General features: G+C 45.6%; 2 protein-coding genes across 7 annotated transcripts in view; one reads left to right on the top strand and one right to left on the bottom strand.

Annotated features, from left to right (window-relative positions):
• LOC310650965 (dehydrogenase/reductase SDR family member 13-like) overlaps window positions 1-21906 on the bottom strand; it is an 85420-nt gene that overhangs the window by 20268 nt on the left and 43246 nt on the right. For 5 of the 6 annotated variants that reach the window (XM_083379866.1, XM_083379863.1, XM_083379864.1 and 2 more), the window contains one exon: window positions 10447-10498. In XM_083379866.1, the coding sequence (XP_083235992.1) occupies window positions 10447-10477 (31 nt within the window). In that variant the 5' untranslated portion in view covers window positions 10478-10498. Of the gene's footprint in view, window positions 1-10446; window positions 10499-10741; window positions 10833-21906 lie in introns of those variants that run through there. The other variant, XM_083379862.1, reaches the window with a different exon arrangement.
• Window positions 5636-18234, top strand: LOC310650960 (dehydrogenase/reductase SDR family member 13-like). Its single transcript, XM_083379856.1, has 5 exons — window positions 5636-6928; window positions 8322-8440; window positions 12587-12710; window positions 13049-13360; window positions 14792-18234. Exons 1-5 carry the CDS (start codon window positions 6793-6795, stop codon window positions 15049-15051), a joined length of 951 nt encoding a protein of 316 aa, XP_083235982.1. The 5' UTR covers window positions 5636-6792; the 3' UTR covers window positions 15052-18234.

Here is a 21906-nt window from a genome sequence, read left to right as displayed (position 1 = left end):
TAACCAGGGGAACTCCTTGCCTCCAGATGTTGTGGCTGCTCCATCGCTGGAGCTTTTCAGGAAGACAGAAGACAGTCAAGAGACTCCTGCTTGAGCAGGGGGTTGGACTAGAAGACCTCCAAGGTCCCTTCCGGCTCTGTTAATCTGTTCGCCCTCCCGAAGTCTGGCCACCTCTGGACTTTCCCCCCTGCGCCCCTCCGGCGACTGCCCGGCTCTCCCCGTCCCCTCCTCTCGGCCTCGGGAAGGGGGGGGGGTCTCAAGGGGCGAGGCAGCCCCCGGGGACGGCTGGTCTCTGCGGACCCTCCCGGTTCCCCTCCCCCCTTTGGGGTCTCACCTGCTTTATTCCAAAGGGGCTTTTTTGGCCGGACTTTCTCGCTTTCCTTAATGTCAGCGCCCCCCCCCCCCCAACCTCGACGCCCCCCCCCCCCGCCTGGGATGGGAGCGCAGCAGCCCCCGGAGCTACCTGTGAGGAGAACCGTCTTGCCCCGCAGGCTGACCGCGTTCCGGCACCGGGTGGCCAAAGCCAAGTTGTAGTAGAGCAGCGCGCAGAGCCCCAGCAGCCCCGCCGCGCCCGCCGCCAGCCCCGCCGCCAGCCCCGCCGCCGCCTCCATGGCCCGCTCGCCCGCCCGGCCCCGCTCCCTTGCCCCGCAGCCCGGGAGCGCTTGGCCTTTACCGGGACGGTCCCCGCCCTGGCCCGCCTCCCGCTCCTCCCCCGTGGGAAATCCGCCCTCTCCCCTCCCGTCTTGGGTTAGGAAGGGAGGAAGGAAGGAAATGGGAATGAGGGAGGAAAGGAGGGAGGAGATGGGAGGAGGAAGTCGGGAAGGAAATGGGAGGGAGAGAGGGAGGGAGGAAATGGGAGGGAGGGAGGAACCAAGGAGAAGGAGAGAAGGGAGGAAGGAAGGAAATGGCAGGGAGAGAGGGAGGAACCAAGGAGAAGGAGGGGAGGGAGGAAGGAAGGAAATGGGAGGGAGGGAGGAAGGAACAAGGAGAAGGAGAGAAGGGAGGAAGGAAGGAAATGGCAGGGAGAGAGGGAGGAACCAAGGAGAAGGAGGGGAGGGAGGAAGGAAGGAAATGGGAGGGAGGGAGAAAGGAACAAGGAGAAGGAGAGAAGGGAGGAAGGAAGGAAATGGGAGGGAGAGAGGGAGGAACCAAGGAGAACGAGGAGCGGGAGGAAGGAAGGAAATGCGAGGGAGGGAGGGAGATGGGAATGACCCACCCACTTGGCCTTCTGCTGCAGCCAGTCCCTTGGCTCTGGGCCCAGCTGCTAAGGCCGAGAGGACAGGGGGGGGGTGTAGCACTGGGTCAGGATGGGGGTGGGGACTGAAAATCCGGTTTCCAGCCGCCTCCTGTCCCAGCCAGCCAGCAACACCATCTGTCTAGCCAGGCAAAGAGCAGCAGTGGACTGACAGTGGACTGACAGGACCCTAACCCTAACCCCTCACTCTTCTCTTCGTTAAACTACACATACCCAATTCCAGCAACTGTTCCCTATATGTTTTAGCCTCCAGCCCCCTAATCATCTTTCTTCCTCTTCTTTCTGCTCTTTCCAGAGTGCAAACACCTTTTTTACATCGTGGTGACCAAAACTGGATGCTCAGGCTCTGCCGGACTCACTTGGTGTGGAGACAAGAGTCCCTTTTCTTAATCTCTGCTTCCGCTCTGCAAACCCCCCCAAGATCCAGCCCCCCCCAGCAGGATGGAGAGAAGCCGGGAGCGATGCAGAGAAGAAAGCAGGAGGCTTTGGGGGCAGTTCAGCCCTGCAGGAGAGACGGGGCAGCTGGGAAGCTTAGCAAGTAGGACGGCCCGTTCAGCGTTCCTGCAGAAGGACGCCAAGATGATTGAAACAATTCCTGACGCTGAGAGCGACTGCACCAGAAGCAGGAAAGTCTGGTCTCCTGCTGAAAGCCCCAGGACAGAGTTCCAGTCCTGCCTTAGGTGTCAAAGCCGGGCTAGGCGGGGGACCAGAACTCACCGTCTCCTGGGGATGGGCCCAAAGTCGCCCATTGTGATCCTTCTTGTACTAAAGAAAATCAAGGTGAGGTAATAATAACAATAACAATAAGTTGGAAGGGACCTTGGAGGTCATCTAGTCCAACACCCTGCTCAGGCAGGAAACCTTATAACATTTCAGGCAAATGGCTGTCCAGTCTCTTCTTAAAAACTTCCAGTGTTGGAGCATTCACCGCCTCTGGAGGCAGGTTGTTCCACTGGTTAATTGTCCTCACTGTCAGGAAGTTTCTCCTTAGTTCTAGGTTGCTTCTCTCCTTGACTAGTTTCCATCCGTTGCTTCTTGTCCTGCTTTCAGGTGCTTTGGAGAATAGCTTGACTCCCTCTTCTTTGTGGTAGCCCCTCAGATATTGGAACACTGCTATCATGTCACCCCTCACCCTTCTCTTCGTTAAATTACACATACCCAATTCCAGCAACCGTTCCTGGTATGTTTTAGACTCCAGCCCCCTAATCATCTTTGTTGCTCTTCTCTGTACCCTTTCTAGAGTCTCAACATCTTTTTTACATCGTGGTGACCAAAACTGGATGCAGTATTCCAGGTGTGGCCTTACCAAAGCATTGTAAAGTGGTATTAGTACTTCACTTGATCTTGATTCTATCCCTCTGTTAATGCAGCCTAGCACTGTGTTGGCTTTTTTGGCAGCTGCAGCACACTGCTGGCTCATATTGAAGTGATTGTCTACTAGGACTCCGAGATCCCTCTCACAGTTACTACTATTGAGCAAGGTACCACCTATACTATACCTGTGGATTTGATTTTTCCTGCCTAAATGTAGAACCTTACTTTTTTCACCATTGAATTTCATTTTGTTAGATAGTGCCCAGTGTTCGAGTCTGTCCAGATCCTTCTGTATCTTAAGCCTATCTTCTGGAGTATTGGCTATTCCTGCCAGCTTGGTGTCGTCTGCAAATTTGATGAGTTCTCCATCTATCCCCTCATCCAAATCGTTGATGAAGATGTTGAAGAGCACTGGGCCCAGAACAGAGCCCTGGGGCACCCCACTACACACTTCCTTCCATGTAGATGCGGTTCCATTGAGGACCACACACTGAGTACGGCCTGTCAGCCAGCTACGAATCCATCTGGTGGTGATGCTATCTAACCCACATTTTTCTATCTTATCAAGTAGTTTGTTGTGATCTACTTTATCAAATGCCTTACTGAAGTCCAAGTAAATTATATCTACAGCATTCCTCTGGTCCACTAATTTTGTCACTTGGTCAAAGAATGTAATAAGATTTGTCTGGCATGATCTGTTTTTGACAAACCCATGTTGACTTTTAGTGATGACTTTGTTTGCATTAAGGTGTTCGCTGATTTGTTGTTTGATTATCTTTTCCAGAATCTTCCCAGGTATTGAGGTCAGGCTGATAGGTCTGTAGTTTCCTGGATCTATTTTTTTCCCCCTTTTTTGAAGATGGGAACTACATCAGCTCTCTTCCAGTCCTCTGGTAGTTCCCCAGTGCTCCAGGATCTTTGAAAAATATAGTTCAGTGGTTTTGAGATCACGTGTGCCAGTTCCTTCAGAACCTTGGGGTGTAATCCATCTGGTCCTGGTGATTTGAACTCGTCTAGGCTGGACAGGTGCTCACTTACCATTTTTTTGCCTATCTTAACTTGCGTTTCTATTCTGTTTTTTATGGCCCTGGTTTGGGTAGGTTGGACTGTTTTTTCCCTTTGTGTAAAGACAGATGCAAAAAACGAGTTAAATAGTTCTGCTTTCTCCCTATTGCTTGTCACCTTCTTGCCACTTTCCCCCACTAATGGACCAATCATTTCCTTAATTTTTTTCTTGTTTTTTATATGTTGAAAGAAGCATTTTTTGTTATTTTTGACTTTGGTCGCAAGCCTTAGTTTATTTATTTATTTATTTAATTCCATTTATATCCCGCCCTTCTCCGAAGACTCAGGGCGGCTTACAAGCTTAGCAGTAGCCTTCATTCTATGTATATGCCTGCTTATTAGGGCTTTCACCCCCACCCCAAGCGGCATTATTACAAAGTCAGCTTATTGCCCCCAACAATCTGGGTCCTCATTTTACCTACCTCGGAAGGATGGAAGGCTGAGTCAACCTTGAGCCTGGTGGGACTCGAACCTGCACTAATTGCAGGCAGCTGGTGTTACTTAAGGAGGCATTAGCCCACTGCTCCACCAAGGCTCAAAGTTCATTTTGAGCCTTAGCTTGCCTCACTTCATCTTTGCAGGCATGGGCTATTTGCTGATATTCTGACTTAGTTATGTGCCCCTTTTTCCAATTCTTATACTTGTCCTTTTTATCTTTCAATTTATCAGAGAGTTCTTTATGCAGCCATGCTGGTTTCTTTTGAGAGCTGTTATTTTTCTTCTTTGTTGGCATTGTACTAGACTGGGCCTTTATTATGTCACTTTTCAAAATTTCCCAAGCTTCTTGAGTTGTTTTCCCCTTTAGGATTCTCATCCATGGAATTCTTCCCATGGTCTCTCTAAGTTTATTGAAATTAGCTCTTTTAAAGTCCAAGCTCTAGTTTGGCTGTGTTCTATTGCTTGTGCCTCCAGAATGTTGAATTCCAATATTGCATGATTGGACTAGATGACCCACAAAGTCCCTTCCAAGTCTGTTATTCTAGTTCTAAAGCTTTATAAAGGGGTACTAATACTTCATGTGATCGTGATTCTATGCCTCTGTTTATACAGCCCAGGATTGTGTTAGCTTTTTTGGCTGCTGCTGCACACGGCTGGCTCACGGTCAAGGGATCGTCCACAACTTCTGGAGCACCAACAACTTCTGGAGGGAAGCCTTTCCACTGGTTAAGTGTTCTCCCTAGCAGGAAATTCCTCCTTAGATCTCCCTCTGAGGATCCTTTCCTCCCTCCCTCTCTCCCTTCCCTCCCTCTCCCTCCCTCCCTCCCTCCCTCCCTCCCTCCCTCCCTCTCTCCTTCACATTCTCAGCTCCTCCCTCCCTCCCTCCTTCTTTCTCTGCCACCCTCCCTTCCTTCCTCCTCTCTGAGCAGGGGGTTGCACTAGAAAAACAGAACAGAACAGAATAACAGAGTTGGAAGGGACCTTGTAGGTCTTCTAGCAACCCGTTTTGTCTGCCATGATCTGGTTTCCACAAACCTACATTGACTTTTCATTATGACTTTGTTTGCCTCTAGGTGTTTGCAGATTCATTGCTTAATTATCAGAGGTCAACTTGAACAATGGGCCCTATCCAACAAAATGAGTTTAAACATGGAGAAAAGGAAAGTCTTACACTTAGGCAGGAAAAACCAAAGGCAGAAATACAGATTGGGTGAGACTTGGCTTAAAAACAGGAACTGTGCGAGGGACCTTGGAGTCCTAGTGGACCATCACTTGACCATGAGCAGCAGCAGCCCAAAAGGCCAACACGGTGCTAGGCTGCATGAACAGAGGGAAAGAATCAAGATCAGCTGAAGTGTCAACACCGCCTTACAATGCCTTGGAAAGGCCACACTTGGAATAAGGCATCCAGTTTTGGTCACCACGATGTAAAAAAGGTGTTCGCACTCTGGAAAGAGTAGAAAGAAGAGCAAGAAAGATGATTAGGGGGCTGGAGGCTAAAAAATAAATAAACGATTGCAGGACTAGATATATTGGGTGTGTCTCTAGTCTAACAAAAGAAGGACTAGACATGATATTCCAATATTTGAGGGGCTGCCTCAAAGAAGAGAAGGGGGTCAATTTATTCTCAAAAGGAGAATAAGGCAGGACAAGAAGCAACGGATAGAAACTAATCAAGGAGAGAAGCAACCTGGAACTGAGGAGAAATTTCCTGACAGTGAGAAAAACTAACCAGTGGAACTCCTTGCCTCCAGAAGGTGTGGGTGCTCCATCACTGGAGGCTTTTAAGAGGAGATAGGAATGAAAGGATACAGGGTCTCCTGCTTAAGCAGCAGATTGGACTAGAAGACCTCCAGGGTCCCTTCCATCTCCGTTATACTGTTATTCTTACTAGTATTGACCATCTGTACAGACAATGCTGCCCTCAGAGGGGTGGTTATTGACCCCTGCCCTTGCCCGGGAAAGCCCCGTAACACCATCCTATGTCAACAGCCATCTTTTGCATCTTAGGATGAGGCAAGCATCTACGTGCCATTATTTATAAGATGTTTATTGACTGTTAAGCATTATAAAGCTGCCCGTGTTGCAACAGTGACTCTGGGCAAACTGTAAAGCAGAATTTTCAACCCTGGCAACTTTAAGATGTGTGGACCAACTCCCAAATTCCCCAGACAGCCTTTCTTTCTTTCTTTCTTTCTTTCTTTCTTTCTTTCTTTCTTTCTTTCTTTCTTTCTTTCTTTCTTTCTTTCTTTCTTTCTTTCTTTCTTTCTTTCTTTTTTCTTCTTTCTTTCTTTCTTTCTTTCTTTTCTTTCTTTTTTCTTCTTTCTTTCTTTCTTTCTTTCTTTCTTTCTTTCTTTCTTTCTTTCTTTCTTTCTTTCTTTCTTTCTTTCTTTCTTTCTTTCTTCCATCCTTCCTTCCTTCCTTCCTTCCTTCCTTCCTTCCTTCCTTCCTTCCTTCCTTCCTTCCTTCCTTCCTTCCTTCCTTCCTTCTTCTCATTCTCATGTCCTCCCTCCCTCCCCTCTTTCTTTCTTTCCTCCCTCCCTCCCTCCCTAACGGAAGAGGGGAAGAAGTGGGGGCGAGAGATTGGCAGCGCTGCCCGGGGCCGTGGCTTTCCCACGGGGGAGGAGCGGGAGGCGGGCCAGGGCGGGGACCGTCCCGGTAAAGGCCAAGCGCTCCCGGGCTGCGGGGCAAGGGAGCGGGGCCGGGCGGGCGAGCGGGCCATGGAGGCGGCGGCGGGGCTGGCGGCGGGCGCGGCGGGGCTGCTGGGGCTCTGCGCGCTGCTCTACTACAACTTGGCTTTGGCCACCCGGTGCCGGAACGCGGTCAGCCTGCGGGGCAAGACGGTTCTCATCACAGGTAGCTCCGGGGGCTGCTGCGCTCCCATCCCAGGCGGGGGGGCGTCGAGGTTGGGGTGGGGGGGTTGACATTAAGGAAAGCGAGAAAGTCCGGCCAAAAAAGCCCCTTTGGAATAAAGCAGGTGAGACCCCAAAGGGGGGAGGGGAACCGGGAGGGTCCGCAGAGACCAGCCGTCCCCGGGGGCTGCCTCGCCCCTTGAGACCCCCCCCCCTTCCCGAGGCCGAGAGGAGGGGACGGGAAGAGCCGGGCAGTCGCCGGAGGGGCGCAGGGGAGAAAGTCCAGGGGTGGCCAGACTTCGGGAGGCCGAACAGATTAACGGAGCCGGAAGGGACCTTGGAGGTCTTCTACTCCAACCCCCTGCTCAAGCAGGAGTCTCTTGACTGTCTTCTGTCTTCCTGAAAAGCTCCAGCGATGGAGCAGCCAGAACATCTGGAGGCAAGGAGTTCCCCTGGTTAATTGTTCTCACTGTCAGGAAATTCCTCCTTAGTTCTAAGGTTGCTCCTCTCCTTGACGAGTTTCCATCCGTTGCTTCTTGTCCGGCCTTCCGGCTCTTTGGAGAACAGGTGGACCCCCCCTTTCTCTATGGCAGCCCCCCAGTGATTGGAGAGTTCTCTCCTGTCAGTCCACGGCTGCTCTTTGCCTGGCTAGACAGATGTTGTTGCCGGCTGGCTGGGATAGGAGGCGGCTGGAAACCGGATTTTCAGACTCTGCCGAACTCACTTGGTGTGGAGACAGGAGTCCCTTTTCTTAATCTCTGCTTCCGCTCTGCCCCCCCCCCCCAAGATCCAGTCCCCCCCCCCCAGCAAGATGGAGAGAAGCCGGGAGCAATGCAGAGAAGAAAGCAGGAGGCTTTGGGGGCAGTTCAGCCCTGCAGGAGAGACGGGGGAGCTGGGAAGGTTAGCAAGTAGGACGGCCCGTTCAGCGTTCCTGCAGAAGGACGCCAAGATGATTGAAACAATTCAATTGGGTAAAAACCACACAACAGGAAAAAATCATTGTTCAATTTTCATGTTTGAAATATTAGAACCCTGTGAAAAAAATTTCAGTGCTGCTGTACCTTCAGACGATGACTAAAATAATGGTTGTAAGTCGAGGACTATTTGTATTACCCCTGAATAATTTTAAGCTATTCTTTTTTGTTGATGTAAGACTGCTCTGAAAGAGTTGTGAAAATCACGCCCTGAGCCAGGGTTTCTCAACTTTAAGATGCTTTTAATTCCGGGAGTTGAAGTCCACCTGTCTTAAAGTTGCCAAGGTTGACAAACGCTGCCACACAAATGCTTCCATGTGTGACACACCACAAAAACTGCAGGCACACAAATGCAGGCCCGGCTCCTGGGTCCCCATCAAAGGCTGGGCGATCTCTGTGAATCCTTTCCCTGCCCTTTCCTAGGTGGAAATACTGGGATCGGGAAGGCCACAGCGGTGGATCTGGCCCGGAGAGGCGCCCGTGTCATTCTGGCCTGCCGCGACAAAGCAAGAGGAGAATCGGCTGTGTGCGACATCAGACGGGTAAGCGCCTGCCGTGCGGGTCTCTCCTTCCTTCCGTTCTTCAGCACTCAGGTCTTTTCCTGATGGTTTTTATTTACTTATTTAGCGCATGGCATCTACCGAGATCATGCAATTCCTTATATGCAGTGCAGATAAAATGCAGTACACTGGCAGATGCAAATGTAAGTTTAAAGTAGGAACAAATATGTGTATATCAAATAAGTGGTCAGTACAATGTTGTTGTTAGTTGCAAAGTCGTGTCCGACCCATCACTACCCCATGGACAATGTGCCTCCAGGCCTTCCTGTCCTCTACCATCTTCTGGAGTCCATTTAAGCTCACACCTCCTGCTTCAGTGACTCCATCCAGCCACCTCCTTCTCTGTCGTCCCCTTCTTCTCTTGCCCTCGATCTTTCCCAACATTAGGTTCTTCTCCAGTGAGTCCTTCCTTCTCATTAGGTGGCCAAAGGATTTGAGTTTCAGCTTCAGGATCTGGCCTTCTAAAGAGCAGTCAGGGTTGATCTCCTCTAGGACTGACCGGTTTGATCGCCTTGCAGTCCAAGGGACTCGCAGGAGTCTTCTCCAGCACCAGAGTTCAAAGGCCTCAATTCTTTGGCGCTCAGCCTTTCTTATGGTCCAGCTTTCACTGCCATACATTGCAGCTGGGAAGACCATAGCCTTGACTATACGCACTTTTTTTGACAGGGTGACGTCTCTGCTTTTTAGTGTGCTGTCTAGATTTGCCATGGCTTTCCTCCCCAGGAGCAAGCGTCTTTTAATTTCTTGGCTGCAGTCCCCATCTGCAGTGATCTTGGAGCCCAGGAAAATAAAATCTGTCACTACTTCCATTTCTTCCCCATCTATTTGCCAGGAATTGAGAGGGCCAGATGCCGTGATCTTGGTTTTCTTAATGTTTAGTTTCAACCCAACTTTTGCACTCTCCTTCTTCACCCGCAATAAGAGGCTCTTCAGTTCCTCTTCACTTTCTGCCATTAGAGTGGTATCGTCTGCATATCTTAGGTTGTTGATGTTTCTTCCGGCAATCTTAATTCCAACTTTTGATTCATCTAGCCCTGCCTTTCTCATGATGTGCTCTGCATATAAGTTAAATAGGCAGGGCGACAGTATACGGCCTTGCCGGACTCATTTCCCAATTTTGAACCAATCAGCGGTTCTGTGTCCAGTTCTCACTGTTGCTTCTTGGCCCACGTATAGGTTTCTCAAGAGACAAATAAGATGGTCTTATTTGTTAGGTCCCTGCCATTTTGGTCCTTTATCATGCCCATTTTTGCATGAAACTTTCCCTTCATCTCTCCAATTTTCTTGAAAAGATCTCTGGTCCTCCCTATTCTATTGTTTTCTTCTATTTCTTTGCACTGTTCATTTAAGAAGGCATTCTTATCTCTTCTGGCTATTCTCTGGAATTCAGCATTCAATTGGGCGTATCTTTCTTTTTCTCCCTTGCCTTTCGCTTCCCTCCTGTCCTCAGCTATTTGCAACACTTCCTCAGATAGCCATTTTGCTTTCTTGCATTTCTTTTCCTTTGGGATGTTTTTAGTTGCTACTTCTTGTACAATGTTGCGAACCTCCGTCCAAAGTTCCTCAGGCACTCTGTCTGTCAGATATGATTCCTTAAATCTATTTGTCACCTCTACTGTATATTCGTCAGGGATATGATTTAGTGCATACCTGAGTGGCCTAGTGCTTTTCCATACTTTCTTCAGTTTAAGGCTAAATTTGGCAACGAGAAGCTCATGGTCTGAGCCACAGTCAGCTCCTGGTCTTGTTTTTACTGACTGGTCAGTACAATAAATATAAAATATTAAATTAGGGTAAAATCATAATAAAATTGCCATAATATGGCGCTATAAATTCAAAATGGGAGAGCTGTTATACAGGTAGTCCTTGATTTACAATAGTTAATTTAGTGACTGTTCAATGTTTGAAGGCACTTATGACCATTTTTCACACTTAACAACCATTGCAGCATGGTCACATGATCAAAATTCTGATGCTTGGCAACTCACATTTATGACGGTCGCAGTATCCCGGTGTCATGCAATCCCCTTTTGAGACGTTCTGTCAAGCAAAAACAATGAGAAAGCCATTTTACCAATTAGCAACCATGTTACCAATTTAACAACCGCAGTGATTCATTTAACAACTGTGGCAAGAAAGGACATAAAATAGAGCAAAATTCACTTAAAAACTGTGTCACTTAGCGACAGAAATGTTGGACTCAATTGCAGTCATACTTAATAGGTGGACAATACAAAAAATGAGATAAAATATTAAAATAGGGTAAAACCATGTTAAACTTACTGTAATATGGCACCATAGAGTCAGAGTGGGAAAGATGTTATTCCGACAGTTCATTTAGTAACTGTTCAAAGGTACAACGGCGCTGAAAAAAGTGACTTGTGACCCTTTTTCACACTTATGACCATTGCATCACACCTGGGGTCATGTGATTAAAATTCAGACACTTGGCAACTGACTCATATTTACGATGGTTGCACGGTCCTGGGGTCATGCAATCATCTTTTGTGACCTCTGACAAAGTTCAGGGAAAAGCCAGATTCCCTTAATAACCGTCTTATTAATTTAACAACTGTGGTGATTCACTTAACAACTGTGGCAAAAATTGACCTAACAACTGTCTCCCTTAGCAACAGAAATGTTGGACTCAATTGTAGGTATAAGTCATGGACTACCTGTATATTTAATAGGTGGACAATACAAAAAATGAGTTATAATATTAAAACAGGGTAAAACCATGTTAAAATCACCATAATATGGTGCCATAGAGTTGCAGTGGGATGTTATAATTCATGATCTAAGGAAGCTAAAATCCTTTAACTGCTTCTGGTGTGAATTGAAATTTCTTAATGGACTTTCTTGGGCTATATGTGTTATTGTTTGTTCCTGTCAAGGAATTGTGCAGTGCGCACAACTGTAACTCTAACTATATAAATTTAAATTATAACTATACATATAAATATAAGTACAAATATAAATATAAATATACCTGTCAGGAACACAGGAACATTGTGAGGTAAATCTTAACAGCACACAGACGACACAGAAGAAAAAGGCGGGAAAGAAGGGAACCTCCCCCTCCGCACCCATGGCAATCAATCAGAGGGCAGATTGCCTCATGCAGGAGCCAGCACTCTCCAACCAATCAACTACACTGAATTCGAGATCCCAACTCTTCCAATGAACCCCAATCGCCCTGCGGACCCCCAGCCATTCCCCACTTGAAGAGCTTTGCCTTCAATTCTGGCCAGTCCTGTCTGGGTTCTGTCTGGGGGGGCTCCATATTTTGGGGGGCAGCTGCATTCCTAAAAGTGCTTTTGTTGGATCTGCGTGATCGATTTGGTTCTGGTTAATAAAACTCATCCATTTTATCTGCCCTTCTTCATTCTTGACTGTAAGACTGTGGTATGTTATTATAGAATAACAGAGCTGGAAGGGACCTCGGAGGTTTTGTAGTCCAACCCCCTGGCTAAGCAGGAGACCCCAAACCATTTCAGACAAGTGGTTGTCCAGCCTCTTCTTAAAAGCCTCCAGTGTTGGATCATTCACAATTTCTGGTGGCCAGCTGTTCCACTGGTCAATTGTTCCCACTGTCAGGAAATTCCTCCTTAGTTCCAGGTTGCTTCTCTCCTTGATTAGTTTCCATCCATTGCTTCTTGTCCTGCCCTCAGGTCCTTTGGAGAATAGCTTGACCCCCTCCTCTTCTTTGGGTAAGGCCCTTTGCGGCTACATAACACCCTTTATTAAGCAAATCACCGCACTTGTTTTATGAATCCAGTTCTCCATTGATTTTGCTTGTGGGAATCCTCTTGGGACAATCACAAAGAGGATGCAGCCACTGTGAGAAATAACGCTGGTTGCCAAGCACACGAATTCTGATCACATGGCCCCTGGGGATGCTGCGATGGTTGAAATTGTGAGGATTGGTCGTAAATCACTTTTCTCGGGCATTATTGTAATTTCGAATGGTTGCAAGTCGAGGACTGCCTGTATTGTTTTATTACACAACACCTGGAGTGATTGTCAGGAGGTGAACAGAGATACGTAGAAGGCGAGTAAACTGGGATCAGCCTTTGAAGCCGCACCCGATCCCGATTCTTCTCAGGATTCCTTCTGCTCCTGTTCCAGGAAAGCGGGAACTCGGAGGTGATCCTGATGATCCTGGATCTGGCCAACCTCAACTCTGTGCGAGCTTTTGCACAGACCTTCTTAAAATCGGAGCCCCGTCTGGACATCCTCATCAACAATGCCGGTGGGTGCCGAGCAGACCCCCCCCTGGGGTATCTGGGTGAGGGAATATTGTGGGGGTCTCCAGGATTTCTCTTCCTTTGGGGGTTTGGCCATAACTTCAGAAGCAGCTCTCTCCTCTTTGTGGTTATTTGCTTTTGGTATCCCGCCTTTATTATTATTTTTACAAGTAACTCGAGGCGGTGAACAGATCCAGCATGCCTTCCTCCTCATGTAACACTGAGGTGGGGGCAGGAAGGAGCTGTTGCAACTTTGGAACTGGGTTGTAAATACATTTTGAATGATCACAAAGTAACATTGTAAACTGAAGACTATCTGGAATTTGCTTACTTTTTTTGGCAGGGATCTTTAAGGACGGTCAAACCGCTGATGGCTTTGACCTGGCTTTCCAGGTCAACCACCTGGCCCACTTCCTGCTGACCCACCTGCTCCTGGATCGGCTGAAGTGCTGCACGCCCAGCCGGATTATAATTGTGACCTCGAGTATGCACTGTGCTGGGAAGATTGACTTTCGGACCATCCACAAGCCGGCCGAGAGTCTGTGGCAGGCTCTAAAATCGTACTTCAACAGCAAACTAGCCAACATTCTCCACACGCGAGAGTTGGCCAACCAGCTGGAAGGAACCAACGTCACTTGCTATGCAGTTCATCCAGGTGAGTGGAAGTCCATCTCCAAGAAGCGCAAGATGGAACCCCCGAATATCCTGCTGGGGCTCTGCCAAGCATTTCTCTCCCCCGGGGGCTCCCACAAACCCCCCCTTTGCAGAACCACCCCGGGAGTTTCCTCCATTGGGTTCCACTGGGGAGGGAGACGTCTCCCACCCTCCCGGGTCCCAGAGCTAATAGAATCCTAAAATCTTAGAGTGGGACGGGGTTTTGGAGGTCTTCTAGACCAACCCACTGCCTAAAGCAAGGCTGAGGCTTTCCCCTTCCATTTCCACATCCTCTTCACTTTCCCTCCTCTTCCTTCCCCCTCCTCCCTCCCTCTTCCTCCTCGTCCTTTGCTCTTCCTCCTCTTTCTCCTCCTTTCATTCTCTTTCTGTTCCTCCGCCTCCCTCCCTCTCCTCCTATTCCTTCTCCCCTTTGCTTTCTCCTGCTTCTTTGCCTACATTTACCTTTCCTCCTGCTCTTCCTCCTCTTGCTCCTCCCCCTTCCTCTTCCTCCTCCTTCCTCTCCTCTTCTTCCCCATTCACCTCCTCCTCCTCCTCCTCTCCACAAGCCCCCCTCCCTTCTAGCACTGATGACGATCCCGGGTTGAGTCATGAAATGTCTGTGTCACGGTTCCGATAGGTGAAACCAATTAAAAGAACTTCCGGGCAAAGATTTCTTCCTCAAAGCACATTTTATTCAGGAAAAAAGTATTGGCACTTACATAGTTGAACCCAAGACTGAAGTTCCCTCCCCCTGATACAATGTAACAAGTTGCAATTCCCACCACAGAAAGGCTGTCATAAATCACATTCACCAATTATTCTAAAAGCGGGCTCTCCTCCCAACTTCTCAACCCAAAACTTTATCTAACCTTCACCTTGTGTTCACACACAGCTGCAATTGTTGTGGTAGCATTCCCCTCCTCCCCCCTTCTACATCTAAATATCTGAAGCATCAGGAAAAACACAGTCAAAGCAAAAGGTAAAATGGTTGCAGTTTCTTAATTGTCACAACGTTGACATCCTGCAAGAAAACAGCCAAACTCACAGTGGACCAAGGACCTCAGACTTCAACTCTGAGCTACAAATATTTTATCAGAACATTGTTATTTATTATTATTAGAATGTAGTAGTTGCCCCACTGCAATGACTTCATGCATGCAAAGGAGCACACACACGGAGAGAGAGAGAGAGAGAGAGAGAGAGAGAGAGAGAGAGAGAGAAAGAGAAAGAAACCCCACTGGCATCCTCACCCACTCAGCTTGAGCTCTTGGTCTTCTGAGACATTTCCTATGTTGCCCAAAGGGTGCCAAGCGGCCCATGGTTCCCGGTGGGAAACGGGTACTGTGCAAAGGGATCATTCAGGATCTCCCTCCCTCCGCCCCCCTTGGGTAATCTTCCATCCACTACCTGTTCTCTCTTCCTTTGATTTCAGGACTTGTTAAAACCGAAGTTTTTTGCTCGTATCCCCGTTGGCTCTTCTGGTGGGTTTGGTTCATGAAGCTGTTCAGCCGAAATTGTGATTCTGGTGCCCAGACCACCATCTACTGCGCCACCGAGGAGGGCATTGAGCAGCTGAGCGGGCAGTATTTTGTGGACTGCCAGCCGAAGGTGCCCAGTCGACAGGCCCGCAATGACCAGCTGGCCAAGAAGCTCTGGGAATTCAGCGAGAGGCTGCTGGGACTGACCAGCTAAATTTGTCCACTTTAAATTTCCCCCCTTAATTTTTCCTGAGGTGAACGTAGGAAAAGCACGCACAGAATAACAGCAAAGCACCTGGGCAATTGGCACAGCCCCCCCCCCCCCGGGCTGTGTGCTTTCTCCATGGCACTTCTCTGTCTCCATGGAAATGACTGCAACTCGAAGGATCCCTCTGATAAAGAGCAGGTTGTCCTCGACTTATGACCACGGTTGAGCTCAAAACCTCTGTTGTTAATTGAGACATTTGTTAAGTGAGGTTTGCCCCATTTTGCAAGCTTCCTTGCCTCAGTTGTTAAGTGAATCGCTGCGGTTGATAAGTTAGTAACAAGCTTGTTAAGCCTTGGCTTTGCTTGCCAGAAGGTCATCAAAGGGATCACATGACCTTGGGAAACAGGAACGGTCATAAAAGCAAGTCAGTTGCCAAGTGTCTGAATTTGGATCACGTGACCATGGGATGCTGCAATGGTTGTAAGTGTGGAAAAAGGTTACGAGTCACTTTTTTCTGGGCTGTCGTAATTCTGAACAGTCACTAAATGAAGTAAGTCAGGCACTGCTTGCACTGAAGTTTGCAGATGAGACAAGAGTCAGGGGTCTCGGACTTCCGGTTTGCCGACAGCTGTAAATGGACGCCTGGAGGATGGCTCCCGTCTTCCACGTCCAGATTCGCATCACTGGGGGGGTCCTAAAAGGACCGAAGAGTCGCCCTGGAGGGGTGTCCAGACAGAAGGGGCTTTTACAGAAACGCGGGGGAGCAGCAACCCCCCCGTTAGTGCCTGCGTTCCCTTTGTACCAGTGGACGAAAGACTGACCACAGGAATATGGCCAGCTCCTAGGCCACAGGTCTGCAACCCATGGCTCCGGAGCCGCATGCAGCTCTTTCAGCTGTCTCCTGCGGCTCCCAGTCCTCTGCCATGTGCAGTCCAAAAAAAAAAAGTGGGACTAAAAAAGTTCAACCAATCAATTCAAATATGCAGGGTAGGTGCAACTCTCACCTTGGCTCCACTCTTCAGTCAAACCCTGTTCTGCGCATGCGCGCATGTACGCACATGCGCACACATTTTTTGCGGCTCCCAGTTTTTCCTTTTGTGAGGGAACCGGTTCCGAGTGGCTCTTTCACTGTTTCAGGTTGCTGACCCCTGTCCTAGGCTGCAGACAGCCAAAGTCAAAGCTACCATCAGGCAACATTAAAGCAGCGTGGAAGAGACGAGGGTAAGATTCCTCTCTTGTACCTTAATCATCTTCTTTTCACCTAATTAAACTGCTAAGTACTTTTCCCCCTCTGAAGAGGGAGGGGGAATTTAACCCTCCCTTCGGAAGGTGGCGAACAAATTCAGGGGTGTTTTTTTTTGAAACAAAGAACATTTAAGAAAGAAATAACAAAAGAAAAGAACTCTTAAAGTACTTGGGGGACACCCAGTGGCTAAATTTGAAATTGCAATTCTGACTTTCTCTTTAAAAAAAACACCAAGAAAATATTTAAGAAAATAAGATAAAGAGTAACCTTGAACATCAGATGTGAAAGCTTACAGTGGAAAAGTTTCAAAAACAAACTCTTGCTCTGTGGGAAATATCTTACCAAACTTTTCAGCTCCTTTCTACAGCTGGCGATGAAATAAGAGCTTTTGGGAAAGAATTAGAAAGTATCTCGATGAAACAAACTCCAAACTGACTACAACTAATATTTTACTGGGACAGAACTTAATAGAAGAAATTGACCAATCAAATACACTGACAGAAGAATCAAATAGTCAACAAATACAGGTTTTTGAAGATGGTGATGGAGAAAATATGGAAGGAAGTTTATTTGAACCAGCACAATTGTACCAAGAGGTGAAAATAGTAAGATTTGGTGCTGTTGGAAGATTCTTTAATTCTTCAATGGTGGAGTCTGGAGGTCCACTTCAATTTCAAATAGTAATACAAGAATACTTTGATGACCCTGAGGCAAAGAAGCGTAAAATGGCATGGCAAGGAAGAAAGCAAGAATATAATTGAAGAAATATGAACATTTTTAGGAGGTCAAATAGATAATATTAAAATAGACAGGATGGTACTGGGACTACAAGAATGTTTTGATGAGTAGATAAAAATATTGATTAACTAATAAAATAAATAAATAAATAAAAATAAAAAATAAAATACAAATGTATGAATATTAACATTGAAATATTGAGTTTTTCTAAAGGATATGGGTTAAGATGTATACATGCTAAAAATGATAGACTATAACTAATACGTTTGGATGCAGAGACATGAAGGATGTTTTGAATGTTAAAATGGAACAAATTTTGGTTAATTTTTAATATGTGGAAACTATAAATGAGAAATAAGAATATCTTATTGCCCTCCTCTTTTCTTTTTCTTTTTTCTTTCCTTTTTTCTGTTTTTCTCTTTTTTCTTTTTTTTTCTTTTTTTCCTCCTCCTTGTGATATGTATTTTAATGACTACTATTTTAAATATTCTATAATTGTTATAGATATGGAAATAAGATAAATGAGAACTGGATTACACTACTAGATATTGAAGAGAATTGTATCAAGGAAAAAGAGATTTTTTAGTGATATGAAATTGAGAAACCTCAAACGTTTTAATTTTAATACCAATGTAAAATTAAGCTAGAAAAAAATAGATAAGGTGTTCGATGTTTTTAAGATGGAATGTTAAAATATGAAATATACTAAAAGATTGATGGATATATATTCAAAAAGTAGAATAAAATAAACTGTTAAATGTAGAGAACCCAGACCTACAAAAGACCTTTTTTATTCCTATATTAAAAATTACAAGGTTCTCCCTTCCTGTCTCCAGTGATAATATTTCTGCAAGTGTAAAATCTGCTTTCCTCTGCCTGCAAAAGACCTTTTTTGATTCCCATATTAAAAGAGTTTAACACTTCTGCCTTCCCCCCCCCATTTGCAAAGTTACATTCCTGCACTCAGTTTAACACTTCTGCCTTTTCTCCAAATCTGCAATTGTAAGGCCACATTCCTACATTCCATCTCTGCCTCTGGTGATAAAACTCTTTTCTTATTTACAACCACATTCCTGTCTCTGATTCACATGTGTATACAACAAAGACTTGTTTCATTTAAATTGCCCAGTATATAGTTTTCCTGTCTCCTGAAGTTGTCCTTGCTTCAAGATAGGGCCTCTGCCTTCCTGTGATAAACCTTTGCTCCTTGCTTCATTTATAACAAAGACTTGTCTTTTATAATTGTTTATGTTTCAAGTTATGTTTCAAGTTATGACAACCCTTGTATTCTCTGTAATATAATAAGCTATGCTTTATTGTTTCCTGTAATGACCTTTACCCTCTTCATTATCAGTTCTCTGTTAGCATAAACTATGCTTTATTGTTTCCTTTGACCTCACATATGTTCATTAGCAGATGTATGCAATGAGTTATGTTTTTCCTTTATGTTAATTCCTCATGTGTACTTCACCCCTCCCAAATGAAACAGCCTAATAAAAAAAGGAGGGTTTGTGGAGCTGGGAGGGGGGGCACACCATCCACCCCGAGCACTCCATGCTCCCTCACCTTCTTGTATTGGTGCCTCAGTTTGTCTTACTCTGTCTCTAACTCTGCCTAATCATCGCAGTTCCCAAGTGTGACCGTCGGAACTTCCGGCATACTGGGTCGGTGGTAAAGGGCAAAGATCCTCCCTTATTCAAGGTGCCCACCCTTGCGAGGGTCCCTCCAAATTCTCACCCCTGTCACGGGGCTCTAAGAGTTGAAGCCAGAACCCTGACCGGTCGCTCATCGGAACAACTGGGGGCTCGTCCGTTGGATCGCTCAGCTTCAACTCCATAGTACGACTCCTGTCTAGGGGTGTGCTACCTGCATTCCTGTTCTCACGCACCTCGGAGAAGGCTTCAAATCGTGAGTAAACGGGCTCATCACCTTTCAAAGTTTTGTCAGGTCATAGGGACGAACTTTTTAATATAATGCAGAAGGCTAATTTTGTTCAAAAACACAATGGCACCATGGTCCATCTTGTAGGAAGGAGACTTTTAACAAAACTTTTACAATATATTAACAAAAATTGTCTGGCTTATCCAGAATCAGGCACTTTGTCTGTTATAACCTGGGAAAAGCTACGTAAATATCTTCACAATCATCCCAGGGCGCCTGCTGACATTCTGTCTGCATGGCAAGCAGTGATGGCAGCATTAAAACTCTTGCCATCTCCTTTAGATCTAACATCTTCTATCTCTAAACCTCTTGATCACTCTTCTGATCTTCTGCCTTCATCCGTGCCACCCCCACCCTATGAAAAATCAGAGAAACTTCCTCCTATTGCTGTGCATGTCCCCCCCTCTGCTCTGCCTCCAGAGAATCTTCCTTCTGCCTTTTATTTTTGCCCTGCTGTGCCTGTCTCTCTTTCTGCTCTCGGCAAAGAGGAAAAAGCCTCTGAGCTTGTTGCTATTTCAAAACCCCCCCTCCCCCTTCCCTCCTCCTCCTTCTCCAAATCTCTCTCCTCACTCAAGAGGCACCTTTTGTTCCTTTATGCTTACAGCTCATGCCTTGGACATTTTTTTTCCTCTTAATGATTCTCTTTTTCATTAAGCCTTTTCAGTTTCTCCACCTCCCCCTCCTTATGAGGAAGATTTGTCATCTTGTTATCCTGTTAATTTTTTGCCGCCACCAGCAGCCAGAGGTTAACCAATCCACCCTTGCATCATGACTTCATCAACTATGTGTAAGGATTTTTAATAAGTATAGGTAAGCTAACATGATTTTGACTCTATCACAATATCTTGTTTGGGAATCTGAATATAAATAAAAAAGAAATAGAGAAAAAATTCTTGCTGTATTACCTCAAGGAGTAAATAGGGATCAATTATTTGGCACGGGACAATTCATTACTAATGACCAACAGGCTCAAAGCCCAAGGGAGGCTTTTAATTTGATACAGGAAGGTTTTGCAAAGGTTTATCAAGGTCCCAATCAGGCTTATTCAGACTTTGTGGATAGACTGCAGGAAGAAATAACAAGGCAAATAGACAATGAATATGCCCGAAATGAACTCCTGTTAAAATTGGCTTATGTGGGGCTTGAAAGAGCCTCTTGGGGCGAGCTGTTCTCAGTAAAATCCAGGGGCATGCCTGTTGATTTCAACTGCCTGGAGTTTTCTGGGATCTAGCTTCCCATTGCAGGCTCCCAGCCAAACTAAATTGACCATTCTGGTCTATCAAATCAAAGAATAGGAAGTAGTTGTTGTTGTAAAAAGAAAAATCAAAGAAATAAAATCAAGTTTTTTTTCTATCTTTTTCTTTTAATCTAGCTCTTTGGATTATTGTTTTGGCCTAAAACCCCAAATTGATATGTGTGTTTTGTTTTGTTTTATGTGTATGTATATATATATATGTATATATATGGACATTTGGAACATTAAGCTTGGACTTGGAATGGTGAGAAAAATGGGAGATGGTTAAAGGGCCCTATAGAAACCATGTTCGGTTGGAATCAACACATGATTTTTCTCACCTCTCGTAGGACAAGCCATATGTCTAAATAAATGTTGTTTTAATAGTATCTGTGTATATATGTCTGTCTGTGTTGTTCTGTGTTATTTCCAAGACTTGGAAGAGGGTCAAAATCCTCTCTGATAACACCAAACAAAAAGGCCTTATTTAATAATGTATGGTTTGTCTGGAGAAAGTATGAAATGAAATTTTTGTATGTGAAATTGTTTATGCAAGCAGTCAGAATAGAAGTGAATGAGTTAATTTGCTGACATGTAAATGTGAGTGTGTGTGAAAGGAACAGTAAACTGCAGATTTTATTGTTGTAAAAGCCATGGATGATGTGTGAGAGTAAATGCATGTATAGGAGAGCAAACTATTTTTATTTATTTTTTTTGGTGGTGAGATTTTTGTAAAGTTTCTTTTAACCCCCCCCCCCAACCCTGCTGTGTTACTTTAAGAGTGAGAAAGGGAGAGACAGCCAGAAGAAGGGGGGGTGGCTGGTTCTTTTAACCATTTTTTTTTCTCTGCTTAGAATTCCAGTCTGAGAAAGGGGGGGGTGGATGTGAAGCTTGATGCCCACTCTTGCAGTTTCAGCTTGCAATTTTTTTTTACTCGAAAGAGGAGAGATTCTTTGCTGGAGAAGTTTTTGGAATTCTTTGAGTTTTAGTTAAACTTCACCTAAAAGAAATTACTCTGATCTTTTTGTGGAGTTGTTTTTTGTTTTTGTTTTCTTGTTTTTGATGTTTTTGTGTCTGTGTGCAGTACACATTGATAGAAGGTGATATCTGGGAGAATTTTCCTCCCTTAATCTGCACTATTTTATGCCTTACAACAGGCTCTGAGATTGTTAATAAAGATACACTGACTCCAAATATGATTAATGTAGAGGATTGATTAATAGCTAAGAGAAACAGTTGGCTCATGCAAAAGTTGATAGAAGCTGGAAGCAGAAAAGTCAGAAGTTAGGCCAGAATGGCAGAAGGGCAGTGAATGAATAGATAATAGAAGGGAGAAACAGAAAAGTGGTTTTTAAGTTGGTTTGCACAGATTTGTGAACTGCATGCATGAATTGTATGCCTTAACACAAGCCTTAGAATGCTGAAGGAACAAGAATGTACTATAGAAATATGGATAGGGAGAAACATGAGAAGTAGAAGAAAGAGAAAGGTGGATGTTGCATGATGTGAGTCTGTTCCTTTTGCTGCAATTATTTTAAACACGCCTGGACTATTTACTGCTGTTATTGTTCAACGTGCTAACCAATTGAAAATTTTGGAGTGGATTCATTTATCCCATACGCCCAAAGTTTCTGTTTTAATCAGAGAAGCACAATTAGCTCAATTGATTTTTAAAATTTGTCACCGAACGAAAGCCTTGATT

The sequence above is a fragment of the Vipera ursinii genome (assembly GCF_947247035.1).
Source record: "Vipera ursinii genome assembly, chromosome: 1".
In the NCBI taxonomy this organism is placed as follows: domain Eukaryota; kingdom Metazoa; phylum Chordata; class Lepidosauria; order Squamata; family Viperidae; genus Vipera; species Vipera ursinii.
This window is presented reverse-complemented; position numbering and strand designations above follow the sequence as displayed.